Genomic DNA, 23235 nt, shown 5'->3' on the forward strand with positions numbered 1-23235 from the left:
GAGTCTGGAAGGCTACAGCCCACGGGGAGGCAAAAGAGTCAGAGACCACTTAGTGACTAAACAACAACATGGTAATTACACTTTCGAGTTACTTCATGTCTGAAGCTACAAAGAGAGAAAATAAGACCTTTTAAAACATAATGTGAGAACATACTTTTTCATTCACATGGAGGAGTGTTAAGGGTTCATTTCTAATGCTAAAACACAACACAAAAAAATGGGAAAAAATTCATTTAGTCCAATTTTCTAGGACCAGCCTTAAAACCTGAAAAGCAGTGATGCTGAGGTCTCTAATTCCTGCCAATGGTTCGGTTATAGGAAGCAGGGCTTAGCAAACAAGTCAAGTACATTTTCCCACCTAGTGTAACACACAATTTACTATAGATTCAGCCTTGTAGCAAAACTAAAGTGAAGGAACCAATGATGAGAGTCACAAGAGAAAACACATCTTCTGTGTCCCCATTTCTATAGGATGTTAGCTATCCTAACCAAGCAAGGCATTCTCTCTTACCAAGCAAGGTATTCTCAATCAAGAGAACCAGCTTCTAAGATTGAGTTTGTCACAGTTTTTACCAGGTCGTCTTTACAAGACAGGTAAAGGACAAGACAGGGCCAGGCTGCTTGTATCACTGGCTGTACAAGAAAATTAACTTGCTATCCATTTCCTAAATTTTGAAAAGAAAATTAATGGATTATTTCAAACTTATCTGTTAAAACTATACAGTGCTGCATGCATTATTCATGGTCGCAAATAAAAATCAAGCAAAAACCATATATGGAGCTCAGTAAGATATAATATTTATTAATTTTAAAACATACATACACACAGCAAGCCCATTTCCCCCACCAGTACCTACATATATTTTCTATTAGTAAGTGGCTTAATCATATCCTTGTGGGTGAGAAAAAGTTAAAAGTAACCTCAAACTGAAAAGAGGGATTATTTTGGTTCAGTATCTATGGCCCCAATTTGCAAAATCTTCTTTTTCAAGTAGTTCTGCAAGTTCTAACCAGATAAGATCCTCAAGTCTCAACCTGGACTTACAGTAAATCATTTTTAGTTCCTTAACTCTGAAGTTCACAATATGTTTTAATAAACAAAAAAATGCCCAAAAGCAAATATAGAAATGAGAAGGTTATTGATCTTAGATCCTTAGACACTGAGATGATATTTTCACACTGATCTATAAATTAAAATAACATAGAAATAAACTAGAGAAACACTTGGCTTTTTAAGTATCATCTGCTTTCCATGCTGTAGAGTCTCTTGGCAATATTTTTCAAAGTAAAAATAAAATAATATTTTAATGTACTTACACACAAATTTTCTTCAGCATGTTAGCCATAACAATCTAGTCAAATACTTGGTCAGAGGTTAAAGATAGAACCTCAGAATCAAGACCAAATTTTAGCTGAACTACCAACAGACTCCACATTGGAGCCTCTTATTTTGCCTCCTCTGGAATGTCCTATTCTTTTGAAGCCCAAGTGTCTAAGGTCAGAATTTCAATATTAAGCTCTTTAGAGTAATAGAGAAAAGTGCTAGTTAAATTTGGGAGGCATTCTAGCCAATGCCTTTTGGAAAAAAACAATATGTTGTTAATAGGTTAAGGCAAAAAAAAAGTGTCCACACAAATTCTGGTCCCCTTAAAAACCATTCTCTAAATGCAGAGCATGACTTACAACCCAGAAACCAAAAACCTGCAGTCCAACTGGTTTAACATTACCACCTAAAAGTTTGGACCAGAGCACTAGAAAAGATGTATGCGCTGATGGTAAATGATTTTGCACCTTGATAAAAAGTTTTGGGGAAGGCCTAAGTATTTGAGGAAACAAGGAGAGAGGAACATCTCTAGGTTCTGTCTAATGTCACCTTCAAACTATCAGTGGGACAAGAGAGAAGTCCTCACAGTCGACATTCCCTCCCTAAAGCATTTCCAACTGGGGAGTTTCATAGACACTGAGCCAGATAAGAGTAATCAGCCTGAGTCGACTGGTATAACGCAGTTTCAGCCCTGAAACTCTGTATGGTTACCTCTGTTTTTTTTCAAATGAGAAGCACAGTACTCAGCTCCAGGATAAACTTAACGAAATTCTTCTTCACCACTCATTTCAATCACATTCCTACACACAGGAACATTAGCACTAGAATCTTACAAAACAGAGGACTGTCCAATGCCAGAATCACACTAAGTTATTAGAAATAATGGTTTCTTTGCAAAATTTGCTTTAGTGTGGTTCTTAGAAGATCAGCAGAGGCCAAAATTCCCACAATAACACTGATCAAACATTAACAATAATCACAGAAACCAAAGATACACTTCTATCCATAGAGAGTTGTTACTTTTCTCCTTAAAGCATAGAAACAAGCAAGATTTTTAAATTTGTTTTATAATTAAGTTTGGGTAAAGGAAAGAAAATCTTTTTTATCTTTTTTTTTTTCATTTTCTTCAATTGATCCTAGTTTTGATCATCTACCTCCACTGAACTCACTTCCAAATAAATGTACACATTTATATAGATAGCAAACAAGATTCAATGCATAAATAACAAAACCTTTTAAATGCTTCTCTTTTATTTTTACTCACTTTAAATACACAATCTACTAATAGTAAATACACATTCATATAACAAGAACCCTATCACTATGCTTTCATTTGATACATCTTGAAATAGCATCAACGGACTTGAAATGTGAGGGGATAACAGTTATTCAATCTTCCTGTGAAACACATGGATGATGTCTTTTCTTCTGCTGTAAGGCTTTTCTTAGAAAATGCAGGCAGTTCAGAAGTCAATGCTCAAAGCCATGAATCTCTGCTCCTAGAATTCTGTTGCACAAGAATGTTCTCTCAGGTACCATAGCAGCATCTAAAAGCAAAGGGGGATATATGCCACCCAATAGTTCATATAAATTCCTGCTAGAAATTGATTTCTACCTCTCTTGCCTTCTTACCCTGTATATATTGATAGTCTTGGTAGGTATTACATGGTCTAAGAAAATCATGAGTATCAAAAACAAGATTTTAAAGACAGTCTTCAGGATAATTACTCACCAAAACTATCACGTGTAGCACATCCACTTTTATATAAATAATGACTAATTTTGACAAAACAGATCCAGGTTTTAAGAGAGCTTGAAGTTTACACAGTATGTATAATGAATGCATTGTAATGACTTCCACTAGGGCCTTGGAAAGGACCTCTAAAAATGAGAAATTAAAATTTAAAATTTGTTCACGTCACAGTAAATTCACATTTGGTGTCACAGACATTCAAAATACTTTGTGGAGGTTGAAAGATTAATTCTAACAACACAGTTATGAGAATGTGGGATTTTATTACCAATACATTTCACAGAGTTAATGAGATACTCAATTTTGAATGACGTGTGTGAGCTCACATAGAAAAGTATCACCCCCAAAAGGTCTGATTTGGAGGGGGAGAAGTTTTAGCATTAAAAAGTTCTATTTAAAAGGAAAGCAATCACTGGGTTTAGTGCTGATACCTCTTTATTAGGAAAAGGATTATCTAGCAGTCATTTGCTCTTTCTTGTTTTACAAGCCCAAAGGGCATATGACTGATAAGAGAGATAAGTCCGTATCCTCCTGGAACATTTCTCACCCTAAATTCACATTACTGTATCCAATAAAATACAGCAGATTAGTTTAAAAGCAAGAGATGTAAACTCTATGAAAAAGGATTTCATCCCAGAGACAAATGCTACTTCTATTTTTTTAAGTGGTACAATTCTTTGTCTATCAGGAGTTCCCACAGAGCCAAACATGGAAGAATATTTTGGCTGGGAATCTGTAACTTTAGCAAGCTATTAACACAAAACATTTCCCATGAAAGGTAACACAGCTCCAAGTGTGAGAAATCAGACCTACCCAGTTCAGAATCGACAGGCCACTCAGTGCTGGTGTTCCACGGGAGGCAAATCAGCCTCTGAATCATCTGACAGGGGAGATTTTGATACCTAGAAGTTAATAATTGAGCATAATAGATTCTCAGTAATTGCCAAAGTCCTACTTCCCCCAAAGGGTTAACTATTCATATGGATAGCTCAAGCTGCTTATACAGAAAAAGATGAAGTAAGGGCTTCATCTTACTCTCTGACCTCGTTGTTGATATATATGCTAAATGATACTTCTGATGTGCCAGGGCAATGTAAACCTGCTGTAACCCATGTTTACTACCTATCAACAAAATAAACAAATCAAAACCGTTTGAAAAAAATACAAAAAAAACAACTGAGGATGAAGGACAAGAGTCAAAACTTGGAGACACAACCCTTCGTGTGGGAGTAAGTTTCCAGTTTTGTTTGTTTTTCACCACTGTGACTTTGCCCAAAGGGCAAGCCCTGCTATCAGAGTAGTGAGGAAGTGCAAGATAGATCAGTAGAAATTACTCAATCTGAAAAACAGAAAAAAAGATTGAAGAAGGTGAAAAGCCTCAGGAACCTGTAAAAAAAAAAAAAAAAAAAACCTACCCAAAGGTCTACCATATAAGTCACTGGAATTTCATAAAGAGAAAAGAAAGATATGGCAGGAAAAAATATTTGAAGAAATAATGACCAAAACTTGCCAAATTTGGTAACAGAGATCAGTTTGCAGATTCAAGAAGCTCAGCAAATTTCAGAAGGATACACTCAAAGAGAACTATGCCCAAACATAAGATATTCAAGCTAATGAACACAAAAGACAAAGATTAGATAGTGAAAGCAGCTAGAGAAAAATGAAACACTTCATACAGAGGAACAATTCAAATACCTGATAATTTTCCACCAGAAACTGTAGTGACTAGAAGACAGAGAAATAATTATCTTTATAGCACTGAGAGAAAAAAATTCTTTTTTAAAAATCTACCAACTCGTGCTCTATATCCAGTGAAAATATATTTCAGGAAAGAAGGCAAAATAATAATGTGATTCCCAAATGAAAGAAAAGTAAGAGTTTGTCATTATCATACCTGCTCAGTAAAAATCATTACAGGAGGTTTTCCAGACAGAAGGAAAATAATATCAGAAATTAAAACTGTAATCTTTATGAAAGAAGGAAGAACAACATTAAAAGTCAGTAGCTAGGTAAACATAGAAAACTACTTTCTTTGCATAAACTGCTTAAAATACTTATTATTATTTATAGATTATTTATAGAACAGTCTTTTGGACTCTGTGGGAGAGGGAGAGGGTGGGATGATTTGGGAGAATGGCATTGAAATATGTATAATATCACATATGAAATGAGTCGCCAGTCCAGGTTCAATGCACGATACTGGATGCTTGGGGCTGGTGCAATGGGATGACCCAGAGGGATGGTATGGGGAGGGAGGAGGGAGGAGGGTTCAGGATGGGGAACACATGTATACCTGTGGCGGATTCATTTCGATATATGGCAAAACCAATACAATATTGTAAAGTTAAAAAATAAAATAAAATAAAATACTTATGATTATTTTAGCAAAAAGATAATATAGTGTAGTGAGGCTTTCTATGTATGTGAATAAAATACATAACTCTAACATAAAGTTCAGGTGTGCAGAAGAGAAATAGGTTTTGAAAGATTCTACATTTTATAAGTGATACAATACTTATTCTAAGTAGACTATGAAAAAATTAGTTGTATACACTGTAATCCTTAGAGAATTCATTAAAAAAATAATGCAGAGATTATCACCAAAGAACCAGTACTAAAAATACCTAAATACAAAATAAGACTGGAAAGGGAAAACAGAGGAACAAAAATAACTAATAAAAAAATAGTGCTAGATCCAAACACTTGAATAATCACATTAATGTTAATTGGCCTAAATATTCAGTGGTAGGAAGGATTCTAAAGATATTCCCCTAAGATATCTGTACCTGGTTAGTCAATCGAACTCACTTAGCTACTTCTGTGAAAGAACTTTGAAATTAATGAACATGAAATTAAAGAACATGAAATTAATGAACATGAAATTAATTTAGCAATTCAGCTGACCCTCAGAGAGATTATCCCAGTGGGCCCAAGGAATCACATGTGCCCTTAAAAGCGGAAGAATGTCAGAGAGGTGAGGCAGATGAGTTAAGAGTGAGTCAAAGGAGTAAGAAAGTTTCAACCACAGTTGCTGGCTTTGAGGCCTGTGGAATTAGGCCATGAGCCATGTGAATGGCCTCTAGAAGCCAAGAACAACCCCCCAGGTGTCAGTCAGAAAGGAAACGGGACATGAGTCCCACAACCACATGGAACTAGATGCTGCCAACTACTTGAATGAGCCTGGAAACAGATTCCCCCTCTAGAGCCTCCAGAGAGAAACGCAGCCCTGCTGACATCTTAATTTCAGCCTATGAGACTCTTAAGGAGACCAGCAGCTGTACCTTGACTTCCAACCTATGGAAACTGTGAAGCTGAACACATGGAGATTGTTTTAAATTGGTAGTAACTTGTTAGAAGAAATAGAAAATAAACAGACGTTCCAATTAAAAGAATCAGAATTGACAAAATGGATACAAAGGGAAGATCCTAATTTATCTGCTGTTGGCAAAAGAAACACTTAAAACATAAAAACCAGATAAGCTGAAAGTAAATGAAAGTATTGATAGAAAGACACACTATGAAGCCAAATAACTGTAAGTACACTGGAGTGAAGGCTTCCCAGGGGGCACTAGTGGTAAAGAACCCACCTGCCAGTGCAGCAGATATGAGACGTGGGTTTGATCCCTGGGTCAGGGCAATCCCCTGGAGGAGGGCATAGCAGCCCACTCCAGGATTCTTGCCTGGAGAATTCCATGGACAGAAGAGCCTGGTGGGCTACAGTCCACAGGATTGCAGAGAGTCAGACATGACTGAAGTGACTTAGCACGTACGCACGCTGCAGTGACTATTTTAATCTCAGATAAAATAGACTTTGAGGCACAGAGCACCAAGAGAGATAAAGTGAGAGACTTCAAAATGATAAAAGAGACAATGTATCAGAAAGACAAAACAAGTATAAATGTGTCTGTACCTAATAAAACAGATTTTTTAAAATACCTGAAGCAAAAATAAACAGAAAAATAGACAATGCCACAATCATAGTGAAAGATCTATCAAGATCTTTCAGGAACTGATGGAACTAAACAAAAAAATCATAAAGAATATACAACGTTTGAACATTATCAACCTTAATCGAATTTCACATTTATAAAACACTACATCCAACAACTAATTATATACATTATTTTTAAGAGAATAAGGTTTATTCACCAAGACAGACCATGTGCTGGGCCATAAAACACATCTCCATGCATCTAAAAAAATCGAAATCATACAGAGTATATTCTCTGATCACATGAAGTTAAAATTATAAATTAATAATAAAGTATCTAAAGAATAACCAAGTGTCTGTTAAACAACACATTCCTAAAAAATTATTGGGTTAAAGAAAAAATTACAAGGGAAATTTTTTAAATGTTTGACCAGAATGATAAAGAAAATATAACATATGGAAATTTGTGGGATGAAGCAAACAGTGCTTAGAGGAAAATATTTGAAGTTATGTCTGTAAATATAAAATGTGTAAGCATGGGGTGGAGTGAGGAGTGGAGACATATTCCAAGGATTAAGCAATATTTCACTTACAAAATCTATCTTACAGATTGTTCCAGAAGGTATATAATAGACTTTTATAAATGTGAAAATGTTATGTAGTTCAGTGCATTGATGAATACCAGAAAGTAAGGGTGCAAGGCAGGTCACAGCCTCAGAAGGCAGGCCCTTGGCTTTCAGTCTCCAGTTAAGTCTCTTTCCACCCAGATTTTCCACACACAAATTCATGTTATTTTGGTGTTAATCTGTGCTTTTTCAATACACCTACTTTCTCTTTCATTGTATTTTAAATACAAATGGAAACTGAACAAATAACTTGAGAGGAAAAATGCAGAACCAGTTTTCAGATATAAAACGATTAGTTCAGAATGAGAAAGAAAAATATTGAAGAAGGGGGAAGGCAGCCAAAGCTTTTCTTCCATTGCATGCAACTAGATTGAGCTGCTGTTGCTGCTGCTGCTAAGTCACTTCGGTCGTGTCCGACTCTGTGCGACCCCAGAGACGGCAACCCACCAGGCTCCCCCATCCCTGGGATTCTCCAGGCAAGAACACTGGAGTGGGTTGCCATTTTCTTTTCCAACGCATGAAAGTGAAAAGTCAAAGTGAAGTCGCTCAGTCATGTACTGACTCTTCGCGACCCCATGGACTGCAGCCTACCAGGCTCCTCCGTCCGTGGGATTTTCCAGGCAAGAGTACTGGAGTGGGGTGCCATTGCCTTCTCTGTAGATTGAGCTATGTTGACCCAAAAAGTGCTTTGAACAATAATGTGCTCACAAAGAGCAAGTGGGAATTTTTGCCTTTAAAATCTGCTTTACATTTAAGCTTAGACGTATACAAGGAATTTCCCGCAACACTGTAGTTCCTAAAAATAAAATCTGTGGCCATGCTTCATCTTCACACAATAGGAATTTGTTTAGCTTTAATGATGTTGCTCCCGAAATGGCTGGCAAGGGATAAGGCAAAAAGCAACAGCTGTCTATAAATGTTTTTCTCAGAATCACTCGGTAACTGCCTCTGTAATTTGTTATCCTCAGCAACAGCATTCCCCTTGTTTGCAGAGTTGTACAAATTATTTCAGGAGTAACAGTAGGAAAAAGTACCCACATAGAGGAAGAGGGTACGTACAGGGGCTGTTTATGAAATGGAGATACTTAAACAATCGGGATGGGGAATTCCAAAATAAAAGTTGCATCAAGCAGAAGTGAAAACTTGTTTGAGGAACAAAAGTGGGGGGAAAAAAGAAGTAAAGGGAAAAATTCAGTGATGCATGTCTCAAGTTTGTTGTTAGTTATGGATGGCCCAAGAGATTAAAAAGTTGGCCAGTTTTCTTAGGGATATGACTGTTGTTGATATGAAAGGAGCAAAAACATAAATATTCTGGAGAGATACGAGAAATTATAGAAAAAGACTATATGGAATAGAAAATCTCTAGCATGAACCTAGAGGGGTGGGATGGGGTGGGAAGTGGTAGGGAGGTTCAAGAGGGAGGGGACATACGTGTACCTATGGCTGATTCATGTTGATGTATGGCAGAAACCCACACAATACTGTAAAGCAATTATCCTTCAATTAAAAATAAATAAATTTAAAAAGAAAATCTCTAGCATGGATGGAGCAGATTGCCCTAGGGAAAAGTGTCAAATAAACAATACATTTTAAGAGGATAAAAACAATTCCAGAGTTTAACTCTTTGAAAGATGGGTAATATTAATAATTTTGGTATTATTGCAGTGAAATGCCATAACCTAAAATAAAGAATAGGTATATTAAAGCCACAGCTAGGCTAAATACACACATACACACACAATTTTTTAACCTATAAAAAACTGATCACTGTAAGCTGGGAAATGTTTATGTAAATATATATGTAATAAGGGTGCTTAATGCAATGAATCATAAAATAAAATTTAACATGCAAATTTTATGCTGCTGCTGCTGCTAAGTCACTTCAGTCGTGTCCGACTCTGTGCGACCCCATAGACGGCAGCCCACCAGGCTCCCCGTCCCTGGGATTCTCCAGGCAAGAACACTGGAGTGGGTTGCCATTTCCTTCTCCAGTGCAGGAAAGTGAAAAGTGAAAGTGAAGTTGCTCAGTCATGCCCGACTCCCAGCGACCCCATGGACCGCAGCCCACCAGGCTCCTCCATCCATGGGATCCTCCAGGCAAGAGTACTGGAGTGGGGTGAGATACCACTAATAAACCTACCCAATCAATAAAAGCAAACTCTCCATATGACACTTTAAAAGGAAGTATGTGTGCGTCCTAAGTCACTTCAGTTGTGTCTGACTCTTTGCAACCCTAAGGGCTGTTGCCCACCAGGTTCCTCTGTCCACAGGATTCCCCAGGCAAGAATATTGAGTGGGTTGCCATTCCCTCCTCCAAGGGATTTTCCCCACCCAGGGATCGAACCCACGTCTCCTGCAGTTTCTGCATTGTAGGCAGATTCTTTACTGCTGAGCCACCCAGGAAGCCCAAAAGAAAGTATGAGAGAAACCCAAGTTCCATGAAACCTACAGACAGTATTTCTTTACCTGCTGTAATGCGATACTGGGGGTGTGCAAGTCAATTGTGGCCAGAGACGGAATTCGAGATTCTGAAAGATTTTTGTTCTCTTTCTTTATTAGCCTGGAATTCCGAGCTAGACAAAGATAACCATAAACAGTGAGAAAATGAGACGTTTTTGTTTGTTTTTCACATTCTATATCTGTCCTTCAGTCTGTAGTTATTGTACATAAGTCTACATTTTCACATACTTAAAGATGTAAAGTTACTAAACATTTTTAATATTGTTAGTTTACTTAACATACATTTTAAATAACGTATACAAAAGGGCTAAAATAGGAAAAGCATTATAAACATACCGATGCCTTCCAGGGCTTTTAGTTCAGGGAGATGATTATAATTTAGTTCAGGCAAACGGACATCTGTCTTTGAGTATTCCCTTCTTTTCTTATTTGCCTGAAGTAGGCTCTTTTCACTAGCAACCTAATATCATCAGAATGGTTAACACAAATGAATTAGCTTCCAGGTAAGCTTGTTCCCTTTTCATAACTATTATATTCATATCTTAAAATTTATGGAATTCAAAAGCTGGAATAATATACAAAAGCTGGAATAATATAAAGTTTGAGGAACACTAATAACAAATGAAACAACTTCACCCAGTTATTTCAAATCTCTTCCTATTAAATTTACTAAAATTGCTAACAAGTGGGGTGCTTGGTTGCTGAGTTTCTCCTTCTCCCTCCACCAACTGGCAAGCGTCACAAGGTTAAAAGATGGGCATCAGTGTCCTTTCAGGCCAGCAAGGTCAGGCCTTATGACACTTGCTGGACTTTTATGCAAATAGTTGTTACTGACACCTGAATTGTGAATAGTTCATCTTGTTACAGATCACATCGCCTAGCACACTTTTCACTTTCCCAATGGTAATCTTGTTACTCATTTTTTTACATTTGTCCTTGTCTCCTTCCTCAGCATTAGCAAATGATACTATCTTCCTAGAAATGCATTTTATTAAGGTATAAAGGATAAAATTATTATTCAAATTATTTTCCTAATCTTTCTTAGTACTATTACTTCATATTTTATAAAGTCTGGAAAAATAATAAAGAACAGCAGTAGCACTTCAATTCTGCATCTTTGTGAGTTTGACATTTCCCAATCTGTTTCCTTTAAGAAACACAGAAACTCTACAATCTTTTCCACATTTTCAAAACAGATGATACACAGAGATATTATATGATTTGCTAAAAGGAAAAAACTACATATAGATGATGAAATCATATGTATGTCCATGTATATACACATACATGTATAAACAGTGAAATATACACACAAAGACTATAATGACAGTGTTAAGCCCCTGAGGGTCCAGATGTCTTGAGTTTAATATTCTGTGAACTACTCTGCCTCCCAGAAAGTCTTCAGAAGTCCTGTAGTGAACTTTTGAGTTTCTTTATTTTGGATGTTTCTATTTACTCTTTTAATAGAATTAGTGCTAAGCCTCAAGTTTCAAATCAACTATAAAATAAAATAATTAGTTTAAAAAAAAAACTATCCACAAGTAAAAAACAATAAAATAATGAGTATAAACTACTAGATTTGTATATTCAAAAAGTGACAAGTTAAAATACATAAGAGATGTTTATAATAATATACTTATCTACATCTCAGAATCAGGGTACAAAGCATGGGAGAAGGGTATTGATATTCAACCTAGAAGTTGAAGAAAGTGTATGCTTAGTTCTGCCTCTGTTAATTTTCATTAAGAAAAGACCCCATGGGTCTTCTCCCCACTAATCTTTACCTCCTTTCTTGAGTCCCTGTTCCAAAGGAAGATAAACAGAAATGAGATCTAAAATTATCAGCCAGCATTGATTATGTAATGCCTGAAAGAAGCCTGATATCAATGGCAGCAAAACGGTGTTGAGCCAGCTACTTTGAGAAGCCTTGCTGATTAAAATAGTCTTCCAAAGGAGATCAGGAATGTAAAACACACAAAAAAATCCATAAATAAATGAGCAGAGTATAGCAAAAAAAAAAAAAAAAAGGAAAGTACTATGGATACAGAAATTATAGGCTAAGAATAGTTAAAAGAAAAATAAATGCAATGTCTCAATCATGAGAGATAGGAAAAGAAGGGTATACTTTTCAGCTCTGAGGATGATGAGAGGTAGAGAAGGGAAAATCATGAGAAAAATACTCCTTTGGAAATATACATCCATACCTCCCTGTTCCTGGCAGAAGAATCCATTCACCACATTTCTTAAGCAGTTTAAATGCATGTGACACTATTCAAGGTGTGGGGCAGAACAGTGATGAAAACAAAGAAAGCACAAATTCCTCCTGGGAAGTTTCCATTCAGGGAAAGGGGTAGCGGGGAAAGACATTACATAAATAAGAGAATACAGAGGATGTCAGGTAAGGCAATTAGGGGTGGGGAATTAAACAAGGGGAGGGGAGAAAGTAATAGGAGACAAAATGAGTTAAAACATTTGAGAAGACTTCACAGTAAGATTTCATGAAAGTCAAGAAGGAGAGAAAGCAAAGTCTTTGGATTATCTGGGGTAAGGATACTCTAAAAGGGAGGAAACAGCAAGTGCAAAAACCCAACTGTGGGAGCATGTCTAGCCACGTTCTAGGAATAGCGAGGAAATCAATGTGATTGGACTTGTTTAGTTGCTAAGTCATGGCTGACTTTTTTGCAAGCCCATGAGCCCCCTGGGTTACCATTTCTTACTCCCAGGGATCTTCCCAACCCAGGGACTGAACCTGTGTCTCCTGCATTGGCAGGTAGATTCTTAACCACCGAGCCATCAAGCTGGATGGACTGCAGAGATCAAAAATGAGAGTAGCCAGGAGTGGGATGGAGGGATGGCGAGGGTAAATCACTCAGGGACCAAAAGGCCCTGAAAGCACTTTGTTTTTTCTCAGAGATAAGAAGCCAATGGAGGGTTTTGAGTGGAAGAGCAATGATGATTCAACTTAACTTTTAAAAGAAGACTTCTGGCCTGATAATATTCCTCTCAACCTTCAGAAGACCTCTGAACCTTGACATGATTCTACTACTACAATCTGACACTATGTTTTAATTTGTTTATTCTCTACCAGACCACAAGCTCCTTGAAAAAAAAGATTAACTTATTCTTCTCCAGTGTTTTCTGCTTAATGGATAATAAATATGTTAAGTGAATAAATAGAATATTTCTACCAGAAATCTGATCTGGGTGAGATAAGATAATTTACCTTTTCAAATCTACTCTATAAAAGTACTGATCACCAAACATTAGGTTAAGAAAATTTATGATTACTGAAAAAAATTAAAGCAGGTCATTTTAACAATAACATCTTTTTGACTAAAGTATAGTTGATTTACAATGTTGTGTTAATTTCTGCTGTATAGGAAAATGATTCAGTTATATATACATTCTTTTTTATATTCCTTTCCATTATGGTTTATCTTAGGATATTAAATACAGTTTCTGTGCTATACAGTAGGACACTGTTGCTTATCCATTCTGTATAATAATAACATCTTACATTTAAATTTCTAGATTTATAAAACTTAAACTTGACTTTGATGGTCTGGGATGATATATATATAGTTAAGTTTCTACATTATGATGTATCTCCCAACAAAACTCTCAGTTCTTCACTATCATGTTTAATATTAATAAAATATAGAAATGACTAATGCTTGCTCTTCTACCACTGAGAACAGTTCACTTACCAATGTGGTCACATTAATATTATAAGCTCCTGGTGGAGAATGTTTATTTGGTTTAACAAATGGAATACAATACTTCTTGGTTTTCTCATCCACTCTGTAACAAAAACAACAAAAAAATTTACATTAGAAGCAGTAGTAATTATTTTTTTCAAGCACAAAATTAAATGACCCAACACCAAGTGACATGAACAGACATGAATTTGAGCAAGCTCCAGGAGATAGTAAAGGACAGGGAAGCCTGGTGTGCTGCAGTCCTGGGGTCGCAGAGAGTTGAACATGACTTAGTGACTGAACAAAAACTTACCACCCAGTGACATGCAGTTTAATCAGAATTTACTGCCTATTCTTTTCATTCCAATCCCTGAGAAAGGCAATGCCAAAGAATGCTCAAACTACTGCATAATTGCACTCATCTCACACACTAGTAAAGTAATACTCCAAGCCAGGCTTCAACAATACGTGAACCGTGAACTTCTAGATGTTCAAGCTGGATTTAGAAGGACAGAGGAACCAGAGATCAAATGGCCAATATCCGCTGGATCATCGAAAAAGCAAGAGAGTTCCAGAAAAAACATCTACTTCTGCTTTATTGACTATGTCAAAGCCTTTGACTGTATGGATCACATTAAACTGTGGAAAATTCTGAAAGAGATGGGAATACCAGACCACCTGACCAGCGTCTTGAGAAATCTGTATGCAGGTCAGGAAGCAACAGTTAGAACTGGACATGGAACGACAGGCTGGTTCCAAATAGGAAAAGGAGTACGTCAAGGCTGTATACTGTCACCCTGCTTATTTAACTTATATGCAGAGTACATCATGAGAAATGCTGGGCTGGATAAAGCAAAAGCTGAAATCAAGATTGCTGGGAGAAATATCAATAACCTCAGATATGCAGATGACACCACCCTGATGGCAGAAAGTGAAGAAGAACTAAAGAGCCTCTTGACAAAAGTGAAAGAGGAGAGTGAAAAAGTTGGCTTAAAGCTCAACATTCAAAAAACTAAGATCATGGCATGTGTTCCCATCACTTCATGGCAAATAGATGGGGAAACAGTGGAAATAGTGGCTGACTTTATTTTGGGGGGCTCCCAAATCCCTGCAGATGATGACTGCAGCCATGAAAATGAAAGACGCTTACTCCTTGGAAGGAAAATTATGACCAACCTAGACAGCATATTAAAAAGCAGAGATGTTACTTTGCCAACAAAAGCCCATCTAGTCAAGGTTATGGTTTTTCCAGTAGTCATGTTTGGATGTGAGAGTTGGACTATAAAGAAAGCTGAGCACTGAAGAATTGATAATTTTGAACTGTGGTGTTGGAGAAGACTTGAGAGTCCCTTGGACTGCAAGGAGATCCAACCAGTCCATCCTAAAGGAGATCAGTCCTGAGTGTTCACTGGAAGGACTGATGTTGAAGCTGACACTCCAATACTTTGGCCACCTGATGCAAAGAGCTGACTCATTTGAAAAGACCCTGATGCTAGGAAAGATTCAAGATGAGAAGAGGACGACAGAGGATGAGATGGTTGGATGGCATCACTGACTCAATGGACATGAGTTTGAGTAAATTCTGGGAGTTGGTGATGGACAGGGAGGCCTGGCATGCTGTAGTCCATGGGGTCGCAAAGAGTCAGACATGACTGAGGGACTGAACTGACTACTAAATGCCCACAGCCACACCATGCAACAGCAGACATGCAAAACCAATTATTTCTTTTATTATGACAACCTCTTTTTGTGTTATTAAACTAAATAGCTATAGAGTCTCTTCACCTTAAATAATACAACTCTATTTTCTTAGGACTCGGTAAATTTTTTGATCAAATGCTAATAATTTTCATCACACTGGCCAAGAAGTCTTTTGAAACAGCAACCTGACAAGAAGCAATAGCAGGGACTTCCCTGGTGGTCTAGTGGTTAAGAATGTGCCTTGCAGAAGATAGGAAATGAGGACAATCTCAGAGACCTCCAGGACAATATTAAACGCTACAACATTCGAATCATAAAAACAACAAATAACACACAAAATCCCTGGATAACAGCTGATCTTTCAATAGAAACTCTTCAAGCCAGGAGGGAATGGCAAGACATACTTAAAATGATGCCTACAGCAATTTCAGATTAAGCAGGATCCAATCCAAGGCAGGAAAGAGACGAAGATCACTACATAATATCAAAGGATCAATCCAAGAAAATAGGATACAACACAAATAGCAACATATCCACTACAACATGGGAGGCAGATATAGACAACTAAAGTATGAAAGGAGAAGTAAAAGTGCAATACGTAACAATAATATAATAGGGGGAGACTTGGTAATACCCCCTGAACACTTATGGATAGATCAACGAAACAGAAAATTAAGAAAAAAGAAAATAAGAAGAGGATTTATTGTTGATGTAACCAATAAAGTGTGTCCATGGTCAATCCTAAAATAGTCTGCTTTTCTTAGCTTCATAATGTCAACAATTTGGATAAGCAATATTTGGTTCACAAAATGTTTCTGTGGTTACGGTCAAACAATAACCATAGTTGTGGTTTGAGCAAACTGAAGTAATCTTTTTTGGACAATAATGATTTGCTGAATGGATGAATGAAATGAATGAAGCAAGACAATCAAAGATCATTCAACTTAAATTATTTAACGGTATGTAAGGAATTAGGTTTCCAAGACATAGTGACTTATATTACTCATACTACATTCAAGAAAAAAAAAAAAAAGAATGTGCCTTGCCTTTCAGGGGACGTAGGTTCAATTCCTAGTCAGGGAACTAAGATCCCACATACTACAGAGCAACTAAGCCTGTGCACCTCAACTCCTGAGCTGTGCCCTCTAAAGCTGGTGTGACACAACTAGAGAGTCTGTGCACTGCAACAAAAGATCCTGTGTTTTGCAAGTAAGACCTGACACAGCCAAATAAACAAATAATTTAAAAAAAAGAATGAAGAGTATCCAGAAGTCTGAAAGTAATAATGCAGGTCGTTGGACTGATAAATATTTGCAGCTTGTAAATATGTAAGAACATTTTGTTCTTATTTTCCTAATTCATACCTGTAACTCTGAATTCCTGAGATAGTTCCCATTCCAGAAGTAATAGTGGGAGCTGTTGCAGAAAGATTGTGTGTGAGTGGGGGAATTGCCATGCCTGGATTTCTTGTTTGGTCCACGCTGCCATTGCTGCAATCTCGGAGGCTTGTTGAAGGCACTATTTTGACGGGGCTCATCCCATTGTCATTGAGACAGCTGGCATTTGAAGCTCGACTCGCTTTTTCCACTTTTTCTCCATCTGTTTTTGATCCTTTTATTTTAAATACTTTAGAATCCTTAGTTTGGGGATCAGCATTGGTATCCTGTTATAAAATATTAACAACATTGATGATCTGAGGAGAAGGAAAAATCACCTTTTCCTATGAAGTACTTGTCAACAAAAGCAGAATTCCAGAGACAACACCTTCTTGTGCTCCAGTTTTTTCTTATTCTACCTATGGAACTAAAACTAAACCTGGGATTCTCAGACACCTATTTCAAATGAAAATGCAACTCACACGAACTCTGACATATATATATCAGATTTAATGATGTATACATAGAACTTCCCTTGTGGTCCAGTGGTTAAGAATCTGCCTGCCAATGCAGGAGACACAGGTTCAGTCCCTGATTCAGGAAGATTCTACTTGCCAAGGGGTAATTAAGGCTGTGAGCCACAACTGCTGAAGCCCGAGTACTGCAACTGCTGAGCTCGTGCCCTAGAGTCCATGCTCCACAGTAAGAGAAGCCGCTGCAGTGAGAAGCCCACACACTGCAACTAGAGACAGCCCACACGCAGCAAAGAAGACTAGCGCAGTCAAAAATAAATTACTTTAAAAAAAATTATATATACACATAAGCAGGTATACACATATCAAATTACAGTTCAGTGGAAAGCAATGAAAGAGGACTCAAGCATGCTGACTTTTGTTCTCATGTATTTAGAGTCAGGGAACACAAAATTGAGTCCTCTTTCTTCTTTGGGTTCATTTGAGAAAATGTGAGTGAGTTGGTGGTAGATTTGAATTATCTTACTGAGAACAGATTCTGGATAATTTACCAAGAAAAGCAAATTTCAAATAAACTGAGTACCCAAATCTCAATTTTTAAATGCTCTACTTTATATACAATTCTAAAAATTATATTTTTCTCTCCTATTATCTAAGGGGGAAAAATGGTGTATATATTTGCATATGAGTGTACACAAGCATGTCTAAATGTTCTTGAATGAGTATGATTTCCTGACAAGCCCTATTGTACAGATTTGTGTACAGTAGGCACTCAGTACATGATATCCTAAGATTTTTTTTAAAACAGGTAATGTCTACAGAAAATACATTTTTATAACTAAGCTAAAAGTGAACTTGTTAACCACTCAGGAAACTTTTAAGATCTTCAATATCCCATACCCCCCTCAAATTTAAGGATATATTAAACTTAAAATTTAATATGCATTAAAACATGGAAATTTACCTGTACCACAAGTGTTTTTCTCTCTTCACCCAAGGACTCATCCTTTTCCTTTTCCTTCTTTCTGATTTGAGATTTTTTAGATAAAGAAATGTTTCTGGCATCTTTCTGTACTTTTAACTGCAGTTCCTGAGGAAACCTACATAAAAATACATTTGTCAATAAGACTGTATGAAACAGTAAATTTAGTAAAAATTGGTGTTCAAGATACTTATCTTTAAGAATTGAGTATTAAACTAGACTGTGTTATTCAAAATGAGAAATGAGGTTTCTGCAGACCACTGGGGATCTCTGAAAATCTTTCAGGAGGTTCATAAGATCAAAGCTCTTATCTTATTATGAAGGTGACTTCTTTTTCACCATCTGACATTTGATGAAACAAAAAGCAATGGGGGGTAAACTGCAGGCACCTTACCAAGATTGAAGCAGAGGCACCAAACTTTACAGAGGTACAAAATTTTACAAACCTTACACAGACTTTATTATATTCTTTTAGTCACAAATTCTTAAGTTTAAGTTGGAGAGGGGGCAGTTTTGTTTAAGAATGTCCCTGATGGAACAGTAAATATATATATATATATATACACACACACACATATACATATATACACACACACACACACACACACACACACACACATTATTAAATCTATACCCCTGAAAAGGTACCTCTGCTGCAAATTAAAGTGCAATGGTTGTCTTAAGAAAAGCACTTGTGTAGCTGGTTGAGTTACAAGCTAAACTAGCCACTTTCTTCATGGAACATTATTACTTGAAAAACTGACAGAAACATTATTACTACTCAGACTTGGGGGTATTCAGCAGATATTTTCTTTTAAAAAATGAACAAAGGAGTGTGTTACTTCAAGGAAAAATCCAATATATTTGTGTTAATGATAAAATTCACATTTTTATAAAAAATTAGAATTTCATTCAACTTGTATCCACTACTGTCAACTTAGCAGTTCCTAATACTAAAGGTTTTTCTGATGAGAATGTGACTTTTTTATATAGTCCAATGAAATGTCAACATTACTAAAGTTCTATATAAGTTAGCAAAAGAGTATTTTCCAAATGACTAAATTGATGCTTTTGAATTGTGGTGTTGGAGAAGACTCTTGAGAGTCCCTTGGACTGCAAGGAGATCCAACCAGTCCATTCTGAAGGAGACCAGCCCTGGGATTTCTTTGGAAGGAATGATGCTAAGGCTGAAACTCCAGTACTTTGACCACCTCATGCAAAGAGTTGACTCATTGGAAAAGACTCTGATGCTGGGAGGGATTGGGGGCAGGAGGAGAAGGGGACGACAGAGGATGAGATGGCTGGATGGCATCACCGACTCGATGGACATGAGTTAGGATGAACTCCGGGAGTTGGTGATGGACAGGGAGGCCTGGCGTGCTGCGATTCATGGGGTCGCAAAGAGTCGGACATGACTGAGCGACTGAACTGAGCTGAACTGAATGAATGATTCTACAAAAGCATGCATGAGTAAAAGATCTACTCAAAGTGTAAGACAGACAAGTGGATTTTCATGTAATGGGAAAAGAAGTTCATTGATATGGTTTCAGATTCCACAACACAAGCAACCTTTAAGAAACACCACTGTCCAGTTTTGGTACAGTATCAGAGTTTTTTGGTATGGAATCAAAGAAAAATACCCACGGTGATCTAAAACAACTATCAAAATTCTCTTCCATTTTCCAACTACATATTTATGTGAGGCCACAGTTTCTCTGTATACTTCAACCAAAACAACATATCATAAGAAATCAAATGTGGAAGCAAATACGAGGATCCAGTTTTCTTTTACTAAGTTAATAATAAATAGATTGGCAAAAACATAAAGCAATGTCATTGCCACTTATCTCACTAATTTTTGTTTCATCAGCTACACTGATGCCAGCAGCTGGAGCAGCACAGGAGACTATGCCAGCTACTCTGGCACACACAGGTTTGGCACATCAACATCTCCATGTACATCCAGAGAGTCAGCAGTGTCATAGGACTGGGTATGGTGTAAGTTCAGCAGCAACAGGAGATGACACCTTTGCAAATACATCAGGACCCAAGATGATAGCATCTCACAGCTGGTAGCAAGACCAGAAATCAGTGACCTGAGTGACAGAGGTCATCACAGGGAGAGAAAGAATGGCATGAAGGGACTGTTTCGTGAAAACCAAGAGCCCTAAGTTAGCGAATGCAGGGGACCACTCCTAGGAAGGTGTTGTTGCTAAGGGCGAATGGAGGTAGGGTGGTAAATATTTGAGATCCTATTAGAACAGGTGGGTAAAGAAACACTGTTTGTTACTGTTATGTACTGCTATGGGGGCCTTACTTTAACTCTAGGTTGATGTGACATACAACACATGGTACCGTACCTCTCAGCAAATCCATCCATATGGAAGAAATCATGGTGCAGGAGCTCAGCACAGAAGGGCCTTTTGTCTGGGTCAATATGTAAGCATTTCTGGGAAACCAAGGAATATATATAGTTCATATCAAAGAAAAACTGCCTACACTTACATGTCTAAACATAGAAAATTCTTCTTCAGAGTCAATGAATTTTAGACATCTATAATAAGTGATAAGGAATAAAGCACAAATCTAGACAGTGACCACCAATGACTGCTAGTATCACAGAAAGAAAGACCACCGGACATTCAGTGTCTCTGAATATACAAAAAGCTCTTATGAAGTATCCTTGCCAAAAACTCAACCTAATTCCGATCAAGCTCTAGCTCTACTATGAGTTTATACAAAATATGGGACATGGAGGAACATATTAAACTATACTATGTGAAAAATTCTATGGGAAAAACAACCTGTTTTCTTTAACAGATAAATGGCAAGGTTTAAACAAAAAACAAAGAGGTGAAGAGGAGCTTGTAAATTAAGTGTCTTAAGAGACATATCAACTGATTGTGATCTCTAGACTTCATGTGGATCCTAATTCAAACTATAAAAAGGAATTATGAAAAAATTAATGAAACTTTGAGCACTGATTAGACATTTTACATTAAGAAATTTTTGAGAATTTTTAAAATTTACAGTACTTGCAGAATGGAAGGGAAGGGAACTACTCTGTGCTTATTATTGTGCTAGATACTTGACATAGATGATTTCATTTTATCTTATTCTTTCATTTTCATATAGATTTTATTATATCTTGTTCTGTCCCTGTGGAGCCACTCACAGCTAGTTAAAATAGAAGGGACTCAATAAGTAGCTTTACAATAACAAGAAAATTATACAAATAATTAAGGTATTTGTAAGTGAAATATCATAATATCTGCAATTTGCTTCAAAATACTCCAAAAAAATGTTGCTGAGGGAATTCCCTAGTGGTCCAGTGCTTAAGGCTCTGTGGTTCCACTAATGGGGCACAGGTTCAACTCCTAGTCAAGGAAATAAGATCCCACAGGCCACACAGTAAAAAACTGATGAGAAAAAAAAATTCCTAAGTGTGTGGATAGGATAGATGAAATACTTCCCAAAGATTTTTAACCATTGTAGCTAATGACCAGCTTATGGGGGTTCATGACACCACTATTTTTTCTACTTCCTTTTCTATGTTTAAGATTTCCTATAATAAAATGTTCAAAAAGTCATATGATTCTACCATAAGGGACATAAGCTGGACAATCATTTTACCTTTATTCCTTTTAAATTTCTTTATAGACAGATCATAAAGCTAGTCTAAATAAAGAATATTTGGATCTGTTACATTAGGTAGAAAAATAACAATGTATTTTTCTAAGAACTTGTAACTATTCATAAGCTTACTAAGCTTTTTTTAAATGAGTTATTTAAAGAAGTAAAAAAGCAAAAAATATCTTAGCTAAATGTTATGTGACCCTGCTCTTTTAGAGATATTTATTTTATCGACACTTTAGGACAGGGACCTCCCTGGTCGTCCAATGGGTTAAGACTTCGTGCTTTCACAGCAGAGGGCATGAGTTTGGGTTTGATTCCTGGTCAGGGAACCAAGATCCAACATCACACATGCCACATGGTGTGGGCCACCCCTCAAAAAAACAACACTTTAGGACAGTCCTTGGAGAAGGCAATGGCACCCCCATTCCAGTACTCTTACCTGGAAAATCCCATGGGCGGAGGAGCCTGGTAGGCTGCAGTCCATGGGGTCGCCGCTAAGAGTCGGACATGACTTGAGCAACTTCACTTTTACTTTCCACTTTCATGCATTGAAGGAAATGGCAACCCACTCCAGTGTTCTTGCCTGGAGAATCCCAGGGACGGGGAGCCTGATGGGCTGCCACCCATGGGGTCGCACAGAGTCGGACACAACTGAAGCGACTTAGCAGCAGCAGCAGCAGCAGGACAGTCCTAACTAATGAGGGTTTTTTGAGCTAATAATTCCAAAAGGTCCACTTTTAGAAACAACTTGATCCAGTGAGAATGTCCCTAATATCTTCCTCAATTAAATACAAGGCAAAGGGGATGATCATCTAAAAATTAGCTTCAGTGAATCTAGTGGTTGAACAAAACCGCTTTTTCACAATATACTATAGGATCATGATCTGTAGACTTTAATACTTTAAATTGAAGCCCTAGACTTTAATACTTCTCTACTTGTCTTTTCATTTTCTTATCCTATTTTCTTCTTTTTTCCACTTATACAAGGCCTGCATTTTAAATGTTAAACATTAAAAACACATCATTATGGGACTGTTTTCACACTTAAAACATGCTAGATAATACAAAATGATTTTTTTTTAAAAAACAAGCAAAATTTTCAGGACTTTATCTCTGACATTCCTCCATCTCTGTTCCCACCAAATCAAACTCTTTCTTAATGTTGTTGTTGTTGTTCAGCGGCTAAGTTGTATCCAACTCTTTGTGACCCCGTGGACTGCAGCACACCAGGCTCCCCTGTCCTCCACTGTCTCCCCATGTTACCTCAATTCCTGT

The 23235-nt window shown here is 37.1% G+C and overlaps 1 protein-coding gene across 2 annotated transcripts in view; it reads right to left on the reverse strand.

Moving 5' to 3' along the window:
- Positions 1 to 774: 774 nt before the first annotated feature.
- Positions 775 to 23235, reverse strand: part of CDKL2 (cyclin dependent kinase like 2) — a 46885-nt gene continuing 24424 nt past the window's right edge. Inside the window, exons 7-15 of one of the 2 annotated variants that reach the window (XR_009737069.1) lie at positions 20685 to 20773; positions 18307 to 18442; positions 16858 to 17156; positions 13802 to 13895; positions 10431 to 10554; positions 10101 to 10207; positions 3891 to 3979; positions 3057 to 3205; positions 775 to 2871 (exon numbers count right to left, since the gene is read on the reverse strand). Coding sequence is in view for 1 of the 2 variants with exons in the window: in XM_061420495.1 (XP_061276479.1) it covers positions 3914 to 3979; positions 10101 to 10207; positions 10431 to 10554; positions 13802 to 13895; positions 16858 to 17156; positions 18307 to 18442; positions 20685 to 20773 (915 nt within the window). In the remaining variant the exon portion in view is untranslated. The remainder of the gene's footprint in view (positions 2872 to 3056; positions 3206 to 3890; positions 3980 to 10100; positions 10208 to 10430; positions 10555 to 13801; positions 13896 to 16857; positions 17157 to 18306; positions 18443 to 20684; positions 20774 to 23235) is intronic. The other variant, XM_061420495.1, reaches the window with a different exon arrangement.

The sequence above is a fragment of the Bos javanicus genome, chromosome 6, assembly GCF_032452875.1.
Source record: "Bos javanicus breed banteng chromosome 6, ARS-OSU_banteng_1.0, whole genome shotgun sequence".
NCBI classification, from domain to species: Eukaryota; Metazoa; Chordata; class Mammalia; order Artiodactyla; family Bovidae; genus Bos; species Bos javanicus.